The sequence below is a fragment of the Protopterus annectens genome, chromosome 2.part1, assembly GCF_019279795.1.
Source record: "Protopterus annectens isolate FY-2018-M chromosome 2.part1, PAN1.0, whole genome shotgun sequence".
In the NCBI taxonomy this organism is placed as follows: domain Eukaryota; kingdom Metazoa; phylum Chordata; order Ceratodontiformes; family Protopteridae; genus Protopterus; species Protopterus annectens.
The window spans coordinates 1,871,523,939-1,871,547,562 of record NC_056729.1 but is presented as its reverse complement, the minus strand read 5'-3'; the positions used below and the strand labels follow the sequence as shown (position 1 = coordinate 1,871,547,562).

The following is a 23,624-nucleotide window of genomic DNA, read 5'->3' as shown; positions in this document are numbered from 1 at the left end:
CAACCACTTCCTCTCTCCCTCTACTAGACATACTTTGGCCACCACCTATCTCCTCCCATCTCTTTTGTACGGTGCTCCTCTAATCTATCTTCCACCCTTACCTCCAAACTGGAAGTATGCTACAATAAAATCTCCAGATTCACCACAAGGCAAATTCCTTCTCTCATCACTGCACCTCTCTACAAACTTTAAATTGGCTTGAACTCCCCAATCAACTTGACTTCCTCCAAATTGTCTCAGCCCACAAATTATTATTTCAACCCACCAGCTGCCTCGCACTATCTAATATTCTTCAACCATATACCCCCCTCAGACCCCTTAGATCTACTCACCAAAACCTTATTACCGTCCACAAACCCAAGCGCCCAGCTGCTCAGCTACTATTCTCCTTTTTCCTAGCTAAAAAATTGAATGCCCTGCCCTCTACCCTGAGGACCTATGACAACCTAAACACCTTCAAAACTCAACTTCATTCCTACCTGTTTCTTCACAGAAAATGTAACTGCACTCTTCATCCCCTACCTCCCAAGCTCCCCTCCTCCGTCTCCCCTGGCCAACCTTCATACCCTTCTAATTTCTCTGAGAGACCCTGATTATAAATGTAACTGTTATCAAAATCCAGCCTTATGCTCTATGCCTCTCATCCTCCTGGACAATTTCTTTAATATCTTAGTTGCTTTAGTGAATGATACCTATTCGACTGCAATTCTACCTGTTTGTTGTAATACTTCCTATTGACTGTAATGCAAATATTTTTCTTTTTAATTCATTATGTGATATAACTTTGTATTGTGGAGCTTTTCTCCCTGGGCCTCCACTGCAAATGGGGTCTTGAGCCCGGTGGACCTCAACGGTCACCAAACTGGAATAAATAAATAATAAATATAATTTCTAGTATGAACTGATGACCATTATTCAATTTTACAAATGAAACTGCAATGGCCATTGGAATGTTTTCAAAAAGGACATCTACAATTGCCAAGGGTATCAGGAGATTATCAGAGGATTTTTAAATCCTGGGTTGGGTGCTTCCCTTTAGGACATTCTTCATAATATTTATTCAAAAATGTAGCCAGAACTGTAGCATTGGTCTTGTTAATTCATAAATGTTGACCGAGAATATGACGGTGTGAGAATGTCATTACAAGTGTCCTAAAAGGGTTTGGTATTAATAACTGTTTCTTTGGTTACCCTATGTACAAGGTCATGTTTAGATAAAATAGGGGTAGGCATATACAGTGAGACCTGTCTGTTCATTTTGCTCCCCATCCAGACTATGTTTTCTCTAGTACTTATTAGGAAATCATTTTCTCAGTCAGCTTTCTTGAAATTAATATGGCTTGTCTGGAAAGCAACCAACTTAATATTTCCCTCATCAGTACACTGACATTTAGGCCATGGTGTTTTCTCCTATAAGTATAGGTACAGCTCCACAGCTCCCCCATTCAAGTGTATCATCTAGAAGGGGCAACCCATGAATACATTTTCTTCAATTAAGGTACTGGCTATTTCCAATTCTCTTCCTCAGGAGTTGATTGTACTTACTTCTCCCTTAGGGATGTTAAAGGTTTTGGCCATATCTCTGCTTTTGTTTAGTAGTCAGAATCTTAGGCCACTGATTACATCCTCCATTTCCCTTCCCTTCAGTCTGTGACCCATTTCCCCCTTCTTAGTTTCTCTTTTATGTATCTTAGTGGATTATTAACTCTAGACCATTTTTGTCAGTGTCTGTACTGGCTTCTTTTATCTCTAACTGCTGGAGTCTTTTGGTAAAACACACATTCTCTGTCAGACTCCATAGTGATTTCCTTTAGTAATTAGTCTTTTGACAGGTTGCAGTAGCAGAATTATATACTCCTTTTGTGCAGAGACAAATCTTAAATCCTTTTGCTTTTTCTAATTTTCTATGTTTCTCTTTACTTGACATCTGTATGATGATTGTTTCTTTTCTAAATAACCTAATCTGTATACTTTGAATTTTATACTGTTGCTCTGCATATAGACTGCCACTTGACATAACCTATGCATAAACTGTTATGATTTGATTCTCTGTTTTAAAGTATACCATTTTAGTTATTCTTACATCCACTGCTGAACATAATATTTACGGTCAGCAAAGATTTCATAATGTTTTATTTTGGGGTGTAAGTACATGTTTAATATGTAAAAGTGTATGTATATTTTTTTCTGCTGCTTACTAGTCACTTCCACTACTGCTTAAAGTACCTCTCTCACCTCTATATTACTATAAGACTGTTTTGCATTTCTCAATTTTCATGTTTCTTTTTTCCCTTCTTTTTATATCCTCCCTCTCTAGGTCCTTAATTCAGTATGGCATGACAACACCTTCAAGTTAAAAACAAAAATTAATATAATGTGTTCTTTCCCTGGCACCCCAACTCAAGGGCAGCCACCTGCAACCTATTCCAAATTGTATTAGTTGAATTCTGAAGCATTACAGTCAACTAAAGACATTAAAGTATGTTCTTGTAGCTAGTGATATACCACTGTTTCATATTTTAAATTGATACTTGTACTTACTACAGGACCTCTCGCACATCACCAAAACCCACGCCTCGTATGGGAGATCGTAGGTTTACCCCGGGAATCATATCTGTGTCACTGCTGGACAGAGGCACAACAAACTAATGGGCACAGTATTTTTTCATATAAGGGGTGGCGTAAGCCACAAAAATTTGGGCTAGGCTTATAAATGCCTTAGGGCAGATAGCCTAGTATAAACCTATGAACCTATGAACCCCCACTCTATTTTCCTGACTGTAGTTTGACCATTGAAGGTCCTATCTTAATTTCTACTGCATAGTTGCTTCTTAGGCATTCCCAACTTATTTCTTTTTTTTTCTCCTTCTGTTTTTGGTCCACTTACCCCCTTTCATTTCCTGTTCAACTGTAGTCTATTTTTCATTATACTAAATACCCCCTCCCTCTTTTCTCTCCTCTTTTCCATCCTCTCATTAGTGATTTAAATTTGCCTGTTGTCTGCTGATCAAACTAAAGTAGATTACATGGCCTGATCCTTCCTTTTCTACAAATACTCTTCCTCACTATCTAAGCTGATTGATTGTCTCTGGCGATCCTTTTTCAGTCTCAGTTCAACCCGCTCCGTTCTGCTCCCCTACCCTACCTCCATTCCCACACTCACCCACTTTCCTTAAATTTATCCTCTCTCCACCTTGATCACACCCCTTTAATTCACACCCTAATCAACCAATTAACAACAGCCACACCTAGCTAGATCTTCCCACTCAAATCCCCCTCCTCCCTTTCCCCATAAAACCTCCCTCCCCCCTCTATCTCCTACATCTTATACCATACATACTTACAACGAAACCCCTCCCTACATTATAAAACACTCCAAATATTCACACACATCCAGCTTTCAAAATACAGCCTGACACAGCTCCCATGTATCTCATCTACTACCTCCTTTAACATGCTGTACCTCTGCCTCTCAACCCTCTTACTCTACTACCTATCTCTCCATACCTCCTAACACATCACAATTTTATATCAACCACTATCCCCCACAACTCACTCCCACCTTCTGACGTTTAAAGAACACCCCTTACCCTTCCTTATCTCACCCTGTCTATTTAATCTCTCCTACTCTCAACTTCATAAAACTAAATTACTTACACTCAGCTCTCCCTCCTCTAAAATTAAGCACAGAGCCTTGTCTTTATATTGCCAATACACAAAACCCATCCTAATAACCATAACACGTCTTCTAGATGGGGACATCCATCCCAATCCTGGCCCCTATAACATAACACCCACTTCCCCTTTCCCTCACCCTCCACACATAAAACATTCAACCTCCTTACTACCAAACTCCTCACTATCTACTCCATCAACATTCAAAGTATACTGAGCAAAATCCCCAACCTTCAAGCCTGGATCACCCACTACTCAACACATATCTTAACCTTTTCTGAAACATGGTTAAAACCTTATATCTCTAACGCTGAAATACCACCTCCTGGCTATAACATTTACAGACAAGATAGACTTTGCAAAACAAGGAGTTGGAGTAGCTATCCTCAGATCCAAACAACTCAACTCAGCCTATCTCCCTTAGCTACACCCCTCCCTGACTTTCACCCAGCAGAAATACTTATTCTTAACTGTCATCTAAACCCCTCCAAAAACTTGCCATTGCAACTATTTATATCCCTCCTGGTAATAATATTCCCATCATTGAATCCATCCTGCCATGGATCACAGTCCAAATACCCTATGAGACTATTATTCTTGGGCATGTCAACATTGTCTGGAATCTTTTAGCCCCCAACTGTCCAAAGGTTAGCATAAACCTGTACAGTTTCAGTCAACTTATTACATATTTTACTGGCCAAAACAAGAACAATTAACAACAACCCCACTCTGGACTGGATCATCATAACTCTGGCACACTATCTGACTCTCTCAGTGATGACCTTCCCATCTTTGTGTGCTGACACTCTTTGCAAACTCCCAAATCCCACCTTTACAGAGATTGCCATAATCTCTCCTCCTTCAATGCTGAAACCTTTAATCAAAGTCTTTCACTAGTAAACTAGTCCAACGTTTGGCACTTGCCATCAATGAAGCTGTATGAGAATTTAACTATACCTTCCTTGAAATTCCTAATTCACTAGCTCCACTTAGAAAAATAAAGATCAAAACCAATCAAGCCCCCTGGTTCACAAAAGAAACTTACATTATGAAAAAAGAGATGCTACTTGGAAACAATGGCTTAAAAGAAACTCTACTGAATTACCACAAAACTATAAAGAACTTAGAAACCTCACCAAAGAGAAAATCAACACTGACAAAAAAATATTCTACTCAGGCACCCAATTTTCCCACCAATCAACCCCCCAAAAATTCTGGCAAACCATTACCAAATTTCTCCACCCAGGAAGTCCTTCTACCCCTATCCCCTTCCCAAACAAGACCCCACTTGAAACCATCTCTCTTACTTCATTGAATCTATTAGCAAACTTACAAGAACTGATCAAGTTAAAAGTTCTATCACTACCTCCCCCTCCAACATAACATCTCCTTTCTCTCTCAAACCTGTACCCACTACTTGTATTAAATCACTGCTTGGCAAACTCAAACCCTGTTCCCCCTCCTATGACAAACTTCTTCCACTGTTCCTTAAACTAGCTGCCAACTCCATAGCTTTCTGCATGTCTACACTAGTAAGCAGATCTATCTCAGAATTTACTGTGCCAGACATCTGGAAATCTTTCTATACTATTCCCCTTCACAAAGGCGATAACTCAACAGACCCCATCCAACTATAGACCTATAGTTATCCTCTCTCCTCTTTCAAAATCCTTGATAAATGTATACATACACAGCTAATCATCTACCTAACTCAAGTAAACCTTCTCAACCCCACCCAACATGGATTTAGGCCAAATCATGGTAGTTCCACTGCCCTTTTCTCTTTCACTCAAACTGTAGCAGAAGCCAGAGATAAAAAAACAATCCTGCTTATTTCTTGTTCTTTCTAACACTTTCAGTACTTTTTTCCACTCTAAGCTCTTCACTAAATGATCTGATCTCAACTGCTCCTCATCTACTACCCTTTGGTTGTCTAGCTACCTCTCCAACAGACAACAACCAGTGAGATGACCAACCACCTACTCCCCTTCCTTCCTACTCTGGCTAGAGTCCCCCAAGGCTCAATCCTAGGACCTTTACTAGTCAACATATTCACAAATATCCTCTACAAATCCTACTCTAACTCCTCACTGATACAATATGCTGATGATTTGACTTTTATCATTTTCTCAGAAAACATCACTGGCCTTTAGCCTACTACACAAACCTCTTTTCCCACTATTGAGGAATGGGTTACTGACAACCATCTTATCCTAAACCCCCAAAATACCAAACTCCTCCTTTTCATTCCTAACGCTCTCTCCCACCATAAATCTACTTTCACTATTACATCTAGAGATAACACCCTCATTAAACTGAACAAAACTCCTCAGCATCTTAATTAACAACCGACTAAAATTTGACCTGCATATTCAGCACTGTATAAAAAATACAAATAAAAAAAAACAGACTACTATACAGAAATAAAAATTTCCTAACTCCAAAATCTAAATCTGCTCTGGCACAAGCAGTCCTCTTTCCCTACCTCCTCAGTGCATCCCCTATCTTTACTAATGTGCAGGCTTCTTTAATAAACAAACTAGCACAGACTTGCAACAAAATTGCTATATTTGCCTCCTACCATATAACCCTCACCACTGCCTCGCCGTTAAAAAAACTACAATGGCTAGAATTCCCTGAACTGCTGTTTCTATCTCAACTACAAACCACTCACTCCTTACTCTACAAACCTTTCTCCTGTCCTTCTCTTTCCCCTCTGGTATCCCTTCACACTCCTTCTCATACTCTCTGCAGCTCTGACCAGCTCCTTCTGGACATTTATAAACCTAGTAAGAACACAAGGAAGCTACTTTACAAACTTACAGTGTCCTTAGCCTGGAACAAACTCTTCCCTAACATCAGTCAAATTCAACACTTAGTTTCAAAAAAGAGTTGAAAAACTACCTAGCAAACATGAGCCTCTGTCCTATCCTACCTAACCTTCACTTCACCCCTTCTCTTTCTAATCTGTTTATTCACTAATCACACCTACTTCTCTACTTCTTCCTGTGTATATGCAGATATTTTGAAATGTGATGTTACCAATGGTTTCTTTGTAAACTTGTAAATAAGGAGCTTTTTCAATACTTTTTAGTAATGGTATATCAGGGCAATTCTCAGTGCTACGTAGTAGTCATTTCTTGGAGGATATAACCAGTAACCACTTATTTAGTACATAGTAATTGTTTTTCTAATTGATTGATTATTGAGATTTCTGTTCCATACTTTCATATATTATTGTAGACTTTCCTTTCTTTACAGTTTTGTGCTGTATGAATTGTATCTAACTGTGTTGGAGCTTATCTGCTCAGGTCTCCAGTGAAAATGGGCTCCAGGCTCAGCTGGACTAACCTGGTTAACAAAAGACAAATATATAAATACATAAATAAATGTACTTCTGGCATTATATCTCACTAAACCTTATTCACTTACATCAATTTTTAAACTTAGGAAAATCTTGAGCAACAATCATCAGAGGACACATTAGACATTAGAGCTAAAGGATGTATAACTTTATCCAATAAAGTCTGCATTTCTACTTGCATTACAATATATTACCTCTTCACTCCATGTACACATACAACTTCAGTTTTATGCTTCCTAGCTGTTTTATGTTTGCAAATATATTGTGATTTTACAAGTATAATCATGCTGGCTGAATCTAACAGTCCAAATAATTATTTCTCATCTATTACAATTGGTATGCATGAAAAGTTTATTGGTAACACAATGGCAGAATACAGATTCAAAACATCTTGAACTTGTTAGTTCAGGATTATCAGAGTCTATTTGTATGACTTCGGGCACAGAATAGCAGTTTGTTGACTAATTCTACCATGTTTACAGGCAAGTCTCGTTGCCATTAACTAGTAAGTACTTGCTTATATGCCTTTTTCTAAAGGTTTTAGAACAAACTACTTCAAATGCTGGCATTTTTTCTCATTGCTATAGGCAAGAAAACATCCATAGATGAAGTCTTATTACTAGCCCAATTTTTGAAACAAATCTGATATAGAATCTGCAAATTCAATGTGTAACAGATACTGTACTGCAACTCATAGCCACCCAAATGACTTTCTCAAGTTACTACAAGTGCCTTGTAAGTGTACCTACATATAAGATTTCCAAAATTTTACATACATTATTTGCATGCAGTTCTAAACTTCTGGTGTGTTCAAATAAAATGTTCAGTTATGACACTTTAACAGACTGGTAAAGTTTCTTTCTTTGCTGTAAAAACTCTTTGTTTCATTTTCTGGTAATCATATATATCAAAATTTCCATTCCATGTAAAACTTCATTACCTGTCTAGTTAGATCGTGTGATAACAGCTTTTTAAAAGCTAATGAGTATGCCCCTAGGTCATCTCCTTTCCAAGCTGTTTTAGGATTGAAATGAATCTGAAGACTCCCTAGGTGGTGAACTACCGGTTTACTAAGGAAGAAATCTGCTGCTAGAGGTTTAGCAGGTATTAATCTGTAGCACCACATGTCTTCTTAGGACAGAGATTCAGTTTCTCTTGTACGTTTGCCAGATTTCAGTTTCTAAAGCTACGGTTTACTATTAAAATGTTGAACGGCACTACGTCGACTGTACTATAGTCGAACACGGAAGTTCGAAAATAGTAATGTTGACGTCAAAAAACAATCTAGGAATGGTTTTAACATGGGTCGAGGTAGGTGTTCAGTATTATTCAGAACTACAAACATCTCCCCTACCTCGGCCCATGTTAAAACACAGTCCTAGATTGTTTTTTTGTCGTCGACATTACTATTTTTGAACTTCCGTGTTCGACTATAGCACAGTCGATGTAGTGCCGTTCGACATTTCTATAGAAAACCAAAGCTACTATTAATAATGGCTAGCTTCTCCCCAAAGCCAAATACATACAGAGTAGTTAACAAGCTTCATAACATAGCTGTGGTTTTATCTGTAATCAGATGGTCTGCAGAGGGATTCTAGTGGGGGAAACATAACTCAAGTAAAATAGGCCATTTAGGAAAGTCACTTTATTAAAATCTTACAGCTTTTCCCAAATGTTCTACCAGAATAGCATGTGGTTTCGTTCATAATCATCATGTTAGTGACTTCAGCCGGCTTTTTATTTTGAAGTTTATATTTATTTAAAATAACGTTTTTAAAAAGAGGAAAATGCAGTCCAAATAATAAGATAGTCAGCAACAACAACAAAATATAAATTATTTTATTCTTGTTCTTGCTCTTCAGGCTTTTCAGACTTCAGGTCAATTAAAAAAATATTTATTTGTATTTAGATGCGGCAGTTTTTAAACATTAGAGCAAACAAAACAACCACCAATGTTTCCAAGCTTCTGAGTCCTATGTAAATACAAACTCCTGTAATCCACAAAAGACAGCAAGACTCAGAGATAGCTTCAGGTTCCAGTACAAATCAAGTTTTAATAAAACACAAGAACTTTCATAGGTAAACTCCACTTCATCAGATGCTATTACACACTAAAATACTGACTCCTTTATACACACCTAATCCAAAGTCACATGATACAAATCTGTCACATGATATACCAATTTAAAATCTGCTATACATTTAAAGCTATCGGTCCTAAATTCCGAAACAGTGAAAAGCATTCCTATAAAATGTTTTCAGTACTGGTGCATTTACATTCCTACATGCATAAAATACATAAAATGCTACAAAAGTAACATATACAAAAAAAGTCATCCAAAAAGAGGTCTTGATTTTAATTTAGGTTTTAGTGGAACATACTCATTTAACCCATGACCAGTATCAGCCCTAAGTCTCACTATCCATTTGGTCCTCCTCGGTGACATTTTGTATGTAACCTCCCCTCACATCCTCAAATACCCTTCCTATAGCTAAAAACTTAAAGGTATGCCTCTGATTTGTGCTAATCACGTGCTTAGTTAACCGAGGCAGGTAGGTAAGTGCTATGAAGCAGTGTGTGTGTGTGTGTGTGTGTGTGTGTGTGTGTGTGTGTGTGTGTGTGTGTGTGTGTGTGTGTGTGTGTGTGTGTGTGTGTGCATGTCTGTCTGGGTATCTGAGGATGCATGAATGCTGGTATTTGTGTTTATATGTTTGCATGTTTGTAGGTGCCTGTAGAACTGTGTTGCATGGATTGATAGGCGGAACACAGCATGGTTACTTGGCTGCATCTGCTCAGTTTTTCATTCACGGACACAGTAATGACCTCTGGAGGGAAAAAAAAATCCTTCTCAAAACAAACAATAGCTTTTGGGCAGAAGTGGCTCTGCAAATTGAAATAAAAAAAATCACTGAATTCAATTGGATACAAATTACATTGGTCGAATTAAAACTTTAAGGTCAATAAGCTCTCATCATGTGGAATGTGGTATGAAGTGCTTTTACATCCACTCCACATGAATACCAGTGTGATTTAGCCTGTACCTCTGAAATTAATTGAGAAACTTTGTGATGCCTTTAATTATAGACCTAATAGATGGTAGAAGTGTTTTAAAGGCTATCAAGAGAGGTTGTGACAATGAACCTCACCTCAACACTATCAGTTACCCGGAGGGTTTTGTCTTTTAATATGAACTCTAGGCAGGATATAAAACTATTGAAAGATTGGATGCTCTACCACCAATTCCTTTCTCAATGTGTTTCAAAAGGTCCCAGACTTTATACAATATTACAAAAATTCATCAATTTGTCGTTTGAACCTGGAATCATTAACGATTGGTGTGCTTCCACAGAACAATCCTTCCTGTCCCATACGGTGCATTGTATTCTTACCTATTCATATTATTTTAATGTTCCTTAATACACTAGCATGTTCAACAAATAATTCCTTAATAATGGCTTCCTTAAACATCTTCATAATCATGAAATAGCCTGGTTGAAAAGCTGAACCAGTATATTTAAAAGGAATCACATCCTAGTTGGTCTCTCGCTGTTGCTTTCCCTTTAAATAACTAACTAAATAAATAAATAAATGTAATAAACAAAAACATCTCAGTTAACCACCTGTGCATAGGAAATATAATAAGAGTTAACAAATCGTAAACTTTTATTAAAAACACTGCATTCATCATCACTAAGCTAGTAAGGGAAAATATAGGTCTGTAAATCATTCATATTCTTTTATTGTTCGATGCTTAAGCATTTAGAATGTTCTGAAACACTGCATCTATCTGGGCAGTGATGAATGTGTTTTCTACCACTGTTCCTCAATTTGCTGCTCCCAAATGGGTAGGAAAAAATAATCAGCAGTTTGTATAAGTGCAGGTATTCTTTTCACCCACCCTTATACATCTCTAGAGCCACCAGCTGAAACATAATCAGTATCTATACAAGAGGAAGAACCATCTGTAGTTGCAGAGTCTGAAGTGTTTGTATACTTTAATAGTTCTACTTCAAAATGTCGAAAACCTAACATTGGGACCGGATGACATCCCGGGCTGTGTACTACATGAACTACAATATGAACTGGCACCTCACCTAAGTGTCATGTTTAATCATAGCCTCACCTCAGGTTTCGTGCCCACTGAGTGGTGCACAGCTACAGTTATCCCACTCCACAAGGGGTGATCCACCTTGGATCCCGGAAACTACCATCCCATCAGTCTGACAAGCCTTATCTGCAAGGCCATGGAGCGTATTATCATGGAACTTATAAACAAAGACATTGGCAACCTTCAAACACTGGACCCCACCCAGTTTGGGTTCGTGAAGGGCCGATCTTGTCTCCTGAACTTGATTGACTTCTTCGAATCAGTGTCCAGAGCCATGGACAAGGGTAAGGTGGTCCACACAGCCTATCTAGACCTTGCCAAGGCCTTTGACACCATCCCCCACTCTGGAATCATAGATAAACTTACTAAGCTGGGCATTAATCCCTACATCACCCAATGGGTTGCTAACTGGCTTACTGATAGAACCCACACTGTTAAAGTAGCCGACTCCAAATCCAGCTCCAGACAAGTGACAAGTGGAGTACCTCAGGGTTCAGTCCTGGGACCACTCTTGTTTGGCATCTATTTCTCTGAAGTACAGGCCAACACTAAGGGACTCTGGCTAACAAAGTTCCCAGATGACTGCAAACTGGGAACCATTATTGAATCCCCAAATGATGTGGATACTCTACAAAAGGGCCTTACAGAAACAGATGCTTGGTGCCAGAGCCATGGGCTCAAGCTCAATGCCAAGAAATGTATAGTTATCCCCTTTGGGAAAAACATGTATCCGTGAATTACCATATAGGTGGCAGTACACTAAATACCAAAAGTGTGATAAGAGACTTAGGGACACAGGTGGACAGCGGTCTCACCTTCGATAACCACATCGCCACAACAGTCAGGAAATCCTTCTATGTGGCACACCTCATCACTAAGGGCTTTTCATCCAGAAAAAAGGAGGTCATTGTCCCACTGTACTCATCCCTCATTAGACCCATTATAGAATACAATGCCCCGTTTGGTATGTACCTCTCAAGACATCTGCAACAACTGGAAAGGCCACAGAAATACCTCACTAAAAGAATCACAGGCCTAAAGCAGATGCACTATGCTGACCACCTTCAAAAACTCCAGCTATACTCTGTCGCATATTGTCTACTCAGAGGTGATCTTTGCTTAACATACAAGGCCATGTCAAACCCACAGCTGTTGGACATGCTACACTTAAAGAAATCCCAATCCCTCAGAGCCACACGCTCCAGGGAGCTAAACCTTGTCACCACAATAAACAAAACATGCTGGAGGGATAGGTTCCTGACCCAGGGACTCCCCAGACTCTGGAATAGATTGCCCATACATGTCAAGCAGAGTGCCTCTTTGGTCCTCTTCAAAAGGAACCTTGACGATTGGATGGGAGAAAGGAAATTCACCCTGGGGATCATGTCAGTCACCCTGCTAGACAGGGGTCCAGGGAAGTAAATAGTGTGGGAAGAAATAGCCAGGGAATTGTTATGGCTAGGCTTGTATAGGCCCTAGGGCTGATAGCCTAGTACCAACCTATGAACCTACGAACCTATTCATTTCAAAACCGAGAGACCATAACATCAAAAATTCAAAATATCTTAAACTCATAACATCGAAAACTCAAAACACTGAAACTTTGCAACACAACATCAAAAACTACAAAGCAAATATAAATAACATCCTCTCCACCTATAACAACACCAAATGAACAAACAAACTTTTTACTATGTTTCTGCAGAGGATTAAATATATCAACTCCGAGATCGCACTACAGTAGGAAAAAGTTAAGTTCCAAACCCCACTGTATCGCGATCACAGTAAAGAATGTACACATAATGTCTAAATCAGTTACCTACATGGCCAAAAACACATACAAAGTGGCAAAATAAACACTATATAAAGATTAACAGAATAAACTAACATTTACATGTTTGATGATATACTACTCGATTTTATATATTTTCAATGTTATGAAATTCGATGTTATAAGTTTTCGATGTTTTAAATTTTCGATATCATGGTCTCGCTGTTTTGAAATTCAATGTTATGATTTTTCGATGTTTTGAATTTTCGATGTCATGGTCTTGCTGTTTTGAAATTCGATGTTATGAGTTTTCCATGTTTTGAAGTCGAACCATTTTAATATAGATTTAGTATGTTGCCCTTTTCCTTTCTCAATATACTTAGGGCAGTACCTACTCACATTACCTTCCTGGAAACAAACAGATCTGCTTGTTCTTTTCCTTTCTTCCATGTAAAACCTCTAGCTTATAATCTTCAAATCATGTTGGTATGTCTTTATTTTTTTCAGCTTTATATTCCTCACTCAGTCTAGCAACTTCCTGTGAATGTTGTGTATTTCAGCTTTTCCCAGTTAGGGGTCGACACAGCGGAGCTCCGGTCCGCTAATGATTGGCAGTAGATTTTTACGTTACGTGTTGCCGGCCCTGATGCACAACCTTCAACGAAGGTACGCCCATTCACGCATGTCTCCACACAGAAGACGGTCTAGCTGAGAATCGAACAGGATAACGTCTTAGTGTGAGTGCAACTTCCTGTGAATATTCTTGTAATAAAGCATCATATTTTACATCCGAGTAAAATGTCTCTGCAATTTGTCTTTTCTTTTCCACTTCTGTGCTTAATATTAGGCTTAATATCGCCTACTGTGTCTCATAAGACTTCTGTAAAAAAGTAACAAACAAACAAACCTGAGGCTGATACTGTTGTAATAACACCACATCAGGAGACCCAACTGCTGACTCAAGGTAATTCTTATGCCCTTTGGAATCATTTCAGAACTGGAATAAGCTATTAAGCAGTTAGAATTCCAGAATGAGGTCACACACCTCTGTAAAACCATAATTAAATCCCAAACACTGATTCAATGGTCAACACAGATTGTTGTCAGTTTGAATTGGTCCCCAGTGCAGTGTCACTTTATTTTTCAGTCATTCCTGCCTGACTAAAGCAATCCACATTCCCCAAATCTATAGCTAGAGAAACCATCATTTTTAACCAAGTGGTACCCATTCCCAATACTAACCAAGCCTGAGCCTGCTTATGTACCGCCAAGACAAACCCAGCTTAGGTACCACCAAGCCCAACTCTGCTTACCTACCAGATCAAGCAAGATCAGGCTCATTCATGCCATACTGTTTGGGTGTTTTTTAAAAATTAGTTTGCATGCTACTATTGCATGAGTTGTAGTTCCATACAAAATGAAGTAATGTTTCATTTGCATAGATACAGGTCTCAAACAATACCTATACTGTGTATAAAGACTATAAAAACTAATGGCCGTATTATGGTGAATGAACCTTACCTGGCATAGTCTGTTCATAAGAACAGACAACCCCCACCAGGTATACTGACTGTACTAAGACAAGGCTCATTGACAGGACCCCCCCCCCCAATATATTTCTGGAAAATTCATTTCAAATACTTTTACCATCCATTAGGTCTATAATTAAAGATACCACAGAGTTCCTTCAATTCATTTCAGAGATACAAGTTGAATCACAGTGAGATTTATGGGATTTATGTTATTTGATTAAACATTCTGAATGTAGACCCTCATAACTCTGACATCCAGAATGTCAAAATGAAAAACAAAAAACAACAGCCACTGTCATCCCTTTACACAAAGGCGGACCGTCCACCGATCTGGGAAATTATAGACCCATCAGCCTAACTAGCCTGATCTGCAAGGCCATAGAATGGATTATCATGGACCTCATTAACAAGGACATTGGCAACCTCCAAACACTCAATCCCACACAGTTTGGCTTTGTCAAGGGGAGGTCATGTCAGCTAAATTTGGTCAATTTCTTTGAGACAGTCACCAAAGCCATGGACTAGGGGAAAACAGTGCACACCGCCTACCTTGACCTGGCCAAAGCCTTTGACAATATTCCCCACTCCGGCATAATAGATAAATTCTCTCAACTAGGCATCAATCCATACATTACCAGATGGATAGCAAACTGGCTCACTGATAGAACCTGTGTAGTCAAAATAGGGGAAGCCTCCTCAAGCAGTAGACCTGTAGTAACAAATGATGTACCCCAGGGTTCAGTCTTGGGGCCTCTGTTATTTGAGATATACTTTTCTGAGGTGCAGGCCAAAACCAGTGTGCTATGGTTGACCAAGTTTGCAGATGACTGCAAGCTGAGTGCTGTCATCAATTTCCCTAGTGATGTGGACATCCTCCAGGAGGGTCTTACTCAGATAAATGACTGGTGCCAGAAACATGGCCTCAAACTGAATACCAAAAAAATGCATCATCACCCCCTTTGGGGAGAGTGACGTCAACACATATTGTCACATTAATAACAATGTCCTAAGCACACAATCAGTTGTGAGGGATTTGGGTACCCAGGTTGATAGCAACCTAATGTTTGACCACCATGTTCCTTCCATTGTACGGAAAGCCTTGTACATGGACCACTCATAAGTATGGGTATCTCATCCAGGGACAAGAAGGTCATAACATCCCTCTATTCTTCCCTTATAAGGCCCATTACTGAGTACAATGCCCCATTCGGCATCTACCTCACAAAGCACATGCAGCAGCTGGAGAGACCACAGAGGTTCCACACCAGGAGAATTCAGGGCCTCAAACATCTACCATACACAGACTAATAGCCCCATCCCTCTACTCAGTTTCATACAAACTCCTCAGAGGTGACCTCTGTCTGGCATACAAGGCGATTACGGACCCCACCTTGATGGAACTACTGCATATCCGCAAGGCAAGCTCCACTCGAGTAACCTGCATGCATGGCCTCAACCTGGTCTGAGACATCAACAAGACTTGTTGGTGGGGACAGATTTGTGTCCCAGAGAATCGCCCATCTATGGAATAGACTCCCTCTCCACATCAAGCAGAGTACCTCTTTACCCCTTTTTAAGTGCAACCTGGATAACTGGATGGGAAACAGAAAATATACCCCTGGAATTCCACCAGTGTCCTGCTGGACAGGGGCATTGGGTTCTTATTTGTCTAAACATGGGCTAAACTATTGACTAGGCTTTTAAGAGCCTCGGGGCCAATAGCCTAGCAACCTCCTATGATCTTATGAGACCTCTGTCACATGTATACAGTCTCAAAATACTATTTTCTATCAGACCTATGGCATAATCGGACATCCAGTGATATTAGAAACACTCAGGGGACCTCAACCTCCTCTGCAAGATTAATAAAACATCCTGAAGGCATATATACAACACCTATATAATGAAACAATGTGTATAAAAATGTTTGAAAACAAATGTACCCTAATATGTGGAACCATCAGAAATACTCCATATGGACTTAAAATAGCTGAACCATGTGCTTTTATACACATTTTTTTATTTTATTTATATATATAAAACATCGAGAAGAGGAGAATGAGTGTGAGGGCAGCACCAAGGATCAAATGGTGGAAACTGAAAAAGGGTAATTGTGAGGTGATGTTCAGGGAAGAGTTAAGACAGGCACTGGGTGGCAGTGAAGAGTTACCGAATAGCTGGGTAACTACAGCAGAGCTAGTAAGGGAGATGGCTAGAAAGGTGCTTGGTGTGACATCTGGACAGAGGAAGTAGACATGGTGGTGGAATGAGGAAGTAAAGGAGAGTATACAGAGAAAGAGGTTGGCAAAGAAGAAGTGGGATTGTCAGAGAGATGAAGAAAGTAGACATGAGTATAAGGAGATGAGGTGCATGGCAAAGAGAGAGGTGGTGAACGCTAAGGATAAGGCATATGAAGAGTTGTATGAAAGGTTGGACACTAAGGAGGGAGAAAAGGACCTGTACCGATTGGCTAGACAGAGGGACCGAGCTAGTAAAGATGTGAAGCAGGTAAAGGTGATAAAGGATAATGAGGGAAACATACTCACAAGCGAGGAGAGTGTGCTGAGGAGATGGAAAGAGTACTTTGAGGGGCTGATGAATGAAGAGAATGAGAGGGAGAGAAGGTTGGATGATGTGCGGATAGTGAATCATGAAGTGCTGTGGATTAGCAAGGAGGAAGTAAGGATAGCTATGAAGAACAGAAAGGCTGTTGGTCCTGATGACATACCTGTGGAAGCATGGAGGTGTTTAGGTGAAATGGCAGTGGAGTTTTTAACTAGATTGTTTAATGAAATCTTGGAAAGTGAGAGGATGCCTGAGGAATGGAGAAAGTGTTTTGGTACCGATTTTTAAGAATAAGGGTGATGTGCAGAGCTGTATTAACTACAGAGGGATAAAACTGATCAGTCACAGCATGAAATTATGGGAAAGAGTAGTGGAAGCTAGGTTAAGAAGGTAGGTGGTTATTAGTGATCAACAGTATGGTTTCATGCCAGGAAAGAGCACTACAGATGCAATGTTTGCTCTGAGAGTGTTGATGGAAAAGTACAGAGAAGGTCAGAAGGAGTTGCATTGTGTCTTTGTGGATTTAGAGAAAGCATATGACAGAGTGCCTAGAGAGGAGTTGTGGTATTGTATGAGAAAGTCGGGAGCATCAGAGAAGTATGTAAGAGTGGTACAGGATGTGTACAAGGGTAGTGTGACAGTGGTGAGGTCTGCGGTGGGAGTGACGGATGCGTTTAAGGTGGAGGTGGGATTACATCAAGGATCAGCTCTGAGCCCTTTCTTATTTGCAATGGTGATGGACAGGTTGACAGATGAGATCAGACAGGAGTCTCCGTGGACTATGATGTCTGCAGATGACATTGTGATCTGTAGTGAGAGTAGGGAACAGGTGAAGGAGACCATGGAGAGGTGGAGATATGCTTTGGAGAGAAGAGGAATGAAGGTCAGCAGGACTAAGACAGAATATATCTGTGTGAATGAGAGGGAGGATAGAGGAATGGTGAGGATGCAGGGAGTAGAGGTGGTGAAGGTGGATGAGTTTAAGTACTTGGGATCAACAGTTCAGAGTAATGGTGAGTGTGGAAGAGAGGTGAAGAAGAGAGTACAGGCAGGATGGAGTGGGTGGAGAAGAGTGTCAGAAGTGATTTGTAACAGACAAGTACCAGTAAGAGTGAAAGGGAAGGTCTACAAGAGGGTAGTGAAACCAGCTATGTTTTATGGGTTGTAGACAGTGGCTCTGACAAAAAGTCAGGAGTCAGAGCTTGACGTGGCAGAGTTGAAGATGTTAAGATTTGAGCTGGATGTGACAAGGATGGAAAGGATTAGGAATAAGTATATTAGAGGGTCAGCCCAGGTTGGAAGGTTTGGAGAAAAAGCCAGAGAGACAAGATTATGTTGGTTTGCACATGTGCTGAGGAGGGATGCAGAGTTTATTGGGAAAAAGATGCTAAGGATGAAGCTGCCAGGTAACAGGAAAAGAGGAAGGCCTAAGATAAGGTTTATGGATGTGGTGAGAGAGGACATGCAGGTGGTTGTTGTGACAGAGCAAGATGCAGAGGACAGGAAGAAAACGAAACAGTTGATCTGCTGTGGCGACCCTTAATGGGAGCAGTCGAAAGAATAAGAAGATATATACATATATATATATATATATATATATATATATATATATATATATATATATATATATATATACATATATATATATATATATATATATATATATATATATATATATAGGTGTGACATGATTGGATGGGAGATAAGAAATTCACCCCAGGGACCATGTCAGTCGTCCTGCTAGACAGGGGCCCAGAGAAGTAAATATTGTGAACCAAACTATGAACTATGAAATATCCAGGGAATTGTTATGGCTAGGCTTGCATAGGCCTTAGAGCCGATAGCCTAGTACCAACCTATGAACCTATATGTATATATATATATATATATATATATATATATATTTTTTTTTTTTTATCAGTTGTAATTATTCTTGAGTACACTCTTACACATTTTCCTAGTTAGATGGCACACTTTAACAGATCCTCATGGCATTAGTACTCTATTTTTAACAATTATCATTTCCATCTTATCAATTATATTTTTGGTTTTCATTCTACTTAGGTTTTCACTTGTAGATTTATACAAGTGTTTATTCATTTTATAATTTATCGACACACAAACCTGATGAAGTATTTATTTGATAAGGAAATTATCTTTGTTAAAAGTGGTTAAGTTTATACTTATTAATAGTTATTCTGATAGGTGTCTAGTGGTAGGTCTTTTAGTTAGTTTGTTAGTCATTTTGTTAGTGAGTTTCTTAATTAATAAAGTTTGGATTATTTGGTTAGCCTATGAAAAGAGTTAATAAGCTGATTTTATATTGTAATTTGTTTCAGTTTTAGGTAGCACAGTCTCTGATTACACTATGGTGGTAAGTGGGAAGGGGAGGGGGACATGGTTAAAGGAATGATAGTAATGCTTTTATTGCTCTTAACAAAACCACCTTGTGTAACCACTCCCCTGCTCCAAACAACCTGATTATATATAAATAATAAATGTTCTGATACTCTTCATTATACTGAACTAGGATTCTTTGTCAGTCTGTTTCAATAAAGTATATTTCATTCTTAACTCATCTGCGGACTGCCTACTATTTTCTAGTTTATTATTTTAAAACAAATATCTTACACTTAGATTTTTATTAATGAACTATGTGCTTAACATAATTCAGGAAGTGAACATCACACCCTCCATACTGCAAAGCTTCTTCTTGGTTTGTTTTTGACCAAGTATAGGTCGCATGCTGGGTTTTCTGAGACTTTGAGAGATACCACAGATTTTTTTTTTTTGCTGTTATTGTTTAACCTTACCTACATAGACAGAATGTTTATCAGTAATTCTAATAAAGGCACCGAGGCTGATGCTTACAATATCACAGAATATTTATGAACCGAGTCACTGTCATCCATCAGATTATTTGTGAATGATTTAGACAGTCACATCTAAATCCATACCTTGGGTCTTAAAAATTAGAGTAAAATATTACAACAAAATGGAAAAGTGGAACTGTAAATAAAATACTCAGTGGATCTTTAAAATTTCCATAGCTAAATTTAACATTATGTTTATATATTCATACTAATAACACATTGAAGAATAAGTAATACATGTTGCAGTGTCAAAATCTTTCACTACATTAATAATAGTCAAAGAAAAATCTTTTACAGAAATTCTGAAAGGAATATGGTCAGTTATTATACATTTTCAGAGAATTTCCTCTTTTAATAACATTTCCAGAAGGCATTTTTACATGCAAATACTTGGAGTGCCTGTTATGAATATGAAACTAAGAACTATGAATTCCCACAACTATGAAAGCATGGTTTGTGATTTGCCTTATTACCCAAATTGCATCATCTTATATGCTTATTTTGAAGTAGGTTGTGTGGAGCCAAATGCCCTAACAAAGGGGTATAAAAGAAGCCCGCTTTCATAATTGTGGTCATTCATAATTAAAATTTGGAGTTTCACTCGGTTACCAGAAAGTTGTGTGACTTTCCTGGGGATAATCATATAAAATTAATTCTTATTAGGGTATAACATTTTTTTTTCAGGTAGTTGTTACGATCAGAGCAGTTTAAGTAACAACTTGTAAATGTATCACCTAAGAATTAGTATCATGGCACCATGTACAACAGATTAAGTTCAACATTCCATTGATTTGGAAAGCAATCACACCTGAAAAGTAGACTCAATTCAACATTTCAATGACACCTACATGTAAGGCTATATTTTTCAAATTTTTAGATGAGAAACATTCATTCATACTGCCTTCTTAAAAAAAAAACAGAGGCTGATCCTCTTACAACTTTTATGTACATATAAGCCAATTAGGTCTATACTAGTTCATCGAAAGACATCTCCATCAAACACTTCTCCATTGACACAAACCCATTGAAATCCGCTTTCACAATTTTACCCACTGTAGTGCAATCTCGGAGTTGGTATCTATAGTTGGGGGTGGGTGGGGACAAAGCCCCCCCCCCACTTGTATGGGTTGTATTTAGTGCATTGTGTGTTCTGTTGTGCTATGGGACAATTGTTTCATTGCCCTGGGATAAATTCCACAAATTGTGGAAGTCAATTAGCACCAGTATAAAGTTTTACAGCAGCTTTTATATTCATATTTGTAGGAAGAAATGAGGTTTTAGATTTTTGCAAAAGTATTTGTATATGTGTAGCTATACTTTTTTTATACATTTTATATGATGTTTACTATTTAATGTCTTTTCATATATTATTGCAGCATTGTATTATGAATTTGTGTGAAGGCACTATAAAATTCAGTTAGGATTTAATTAGATAGGAAAGAATAATTAGGGGAGGTGATGTACTGTTGCATATATAAAAGGACTTTTGTCTTATGTCTTTTAACATCTGAAGAAGATGTTAGATTAACTATGAAAGCGCTTACGTCTGTTTGTTCTATAAATAGTTCTTTTTGAATTGACCCTGGAGGCATGAGTTTGTTCAACTTTTTTGATGCTTGTTGATGTAGAAGTATTGCCAACATCTATTTATTATTTTACAAACATGCACTGGAATAATTAGTTGTGAGGAAACAATTTGCCCTGTTTTGAAAAAAAAATGCATATATTAAATACTAAAAAAAAAACTAGTGAGGCATTTTATTCAGCCAAAACATTCATCTGACAGAAGATGAACACAGAAGTTATTTTATACTACAATACACTTGAGCTTAATCAAAAGGCCAAGAAGCAATTATATCTTTTTTTATAAAAATACCTTCTGATTAAATATATAAGAAAAATGCAGAACTCATAACTTCATTTATCTTTTTTTTAATTTATAGGCACTGCTTTTATTTAGCACTCAGTGCTTTCAAGTAATTTCTAAATTCTATACAAATTAAATAAGCATGCATCCAAAATGCATATGAATACATGACATGTCTGAATGTGCATAAGCAAAATATGGAAATGTATGAAGACAGTATAATAATTACCTTGCAGTGGTGTTCTTATAATCCTTAGTGAAGAAAGTAAATAATTCACACTGTGGAAGTTGTGAGCAGGCCATCTGACAATACTCTGCACTTGGCGACAACACCTGCATTATTTCTTTTCCAGATAAGGCTATATCTGTATTCAATGATATTATACATCCTGAAACCAGAAACAAGCTACAAATCACTTATGCGTCTCAGTACACAGCAACAGTTAGAGCATAGAAGCAGTACTCTTTCATGAAATACTCTTAAATGCTTAACATTTTACTTTTTCTCTGCTAGATGCCAGGTGATAAACTGATGAAGCTGAAGATCTACATTATTCATTATCTGATCCAACATTCTACTACAGCAGCTGTGCATGATATGGTATATATATTATTTATAATTTAAATACATCAGCAGTATTTCCAAAAACTGCTATTATCACAGCATCTCTTAATTTAATTTACCAGCCTCAGCCAGTTCCTTGATGGAGTTAGATAATACCTTTCATTAGCTACCTAGACTTTTGAGCAGCTTGCTTGGGAGAGTGGGCAGAGAGGATTGATGACTCTGCTCGCATATCTCTAGGGTCATAGCCAGATTTAGGCACCCACCAACCTATGGGTTTTGAGACCCTGGATATCTCACAGCTGGGAAGGACCCCCTAAGGAGATGCAGCCTCCCCACAGGTGGGGTTCTGTTATGCCAACTCCATTAGCCTTTTTTTCTAATAGTATTTCCACTAATTCCAGAGTCAAGAGGTGATGCCATCAAAAAGCTGTGATCCATCAGGTCTGCTTCAGTGAAGCAAATACCTGATTGGTTTAAGTAGCTCAACAAGCCTTTTTTTTTTTGTAAAGTTCCTCCAGTGAGGAAGTGATGAAACAAACATCTGAATGGTCCAAGTAAAGCATGTAACTCCTCTGCATCAGTGAAGATCTGCCTCTAGAAAGGCACATGCTGCAAGTGTTTTTATTCTTGCTACTAGACTTTGTAGTACAAGAGTTTTTGTGTCGTGTTCTTTCATGGAGACATGGCTGGTGGATTTACTGGAGTGAGGAGAGCTACGTACTGACAAGTCTTCTAGTGGTGATCACTGGGAAAGGAGTCTAAGAGGTTCTTCAATTGCCAGTATCTCTAAACACCTGAAAGTTATCCTTTTCAGAACAACCCACAAAGATCTGTACAGAAATGGGGCTGCCATGAGGCTAAGCTATTCTCAGATGCTCAGCAGCAGCCTAACACCAACTGCAGAAAAGGTGAGTCGCTGTTTTTTATTTATTTATTTTTTGGTTGGGGGGGGTAACTGTGAGGCATGAGAATCAGACATTTGTGACTCCTCTATATCTGAAGGGTAAATGATCACCATAATAAATGCTGACCTCACATTTTTGGTCTGTCAGTTTTCAGGCTGACATATGCTTTTGTGTTAGCATGTACGACGCATTTTTTGAGGGGAAGGAGGATATCAGGTGGCCCTGACTTCTAGGTGTCACTCTTATAGTAAATAAAGGTTTGAACCATAATATATATGTGCAAATGTAGGCACATACGAGACGCAAGTACAAAACCTGGAATGAATGAGTTTATAACCATTTCCCCACTTCTCAAAATAAGAGCTAATAATATTTAATTAAATTAAATTCAATGT

General features: G+C 38.5%; 1 protein-coding gene across 1 annotated transcript in view; it reads right to left on the bottom strand.

Annotated features, from left to right (window-relative positions):
* The window catches only part of LOC122795056 (coagulation factor XI-like), a 207,173-nt gene extending 185,050 nt beyond the window's left edge, over positions 1-22,123 (bottom strand). The window contains exon 1 of the mRNA XM_044063632.1: positions 21,986-22,123. Coding sequence (XP_043919567.1) covers positions 21,986-22,095 — 110 coding nt within the window. The 5' untranslated portion in view covers positions 22,096-22,123. The remainder of the gene's footprint in view (positions 1-21,985) is intronic.
* Positions 22,124-23,624: the final 1,501 nt, after the last annotated feature.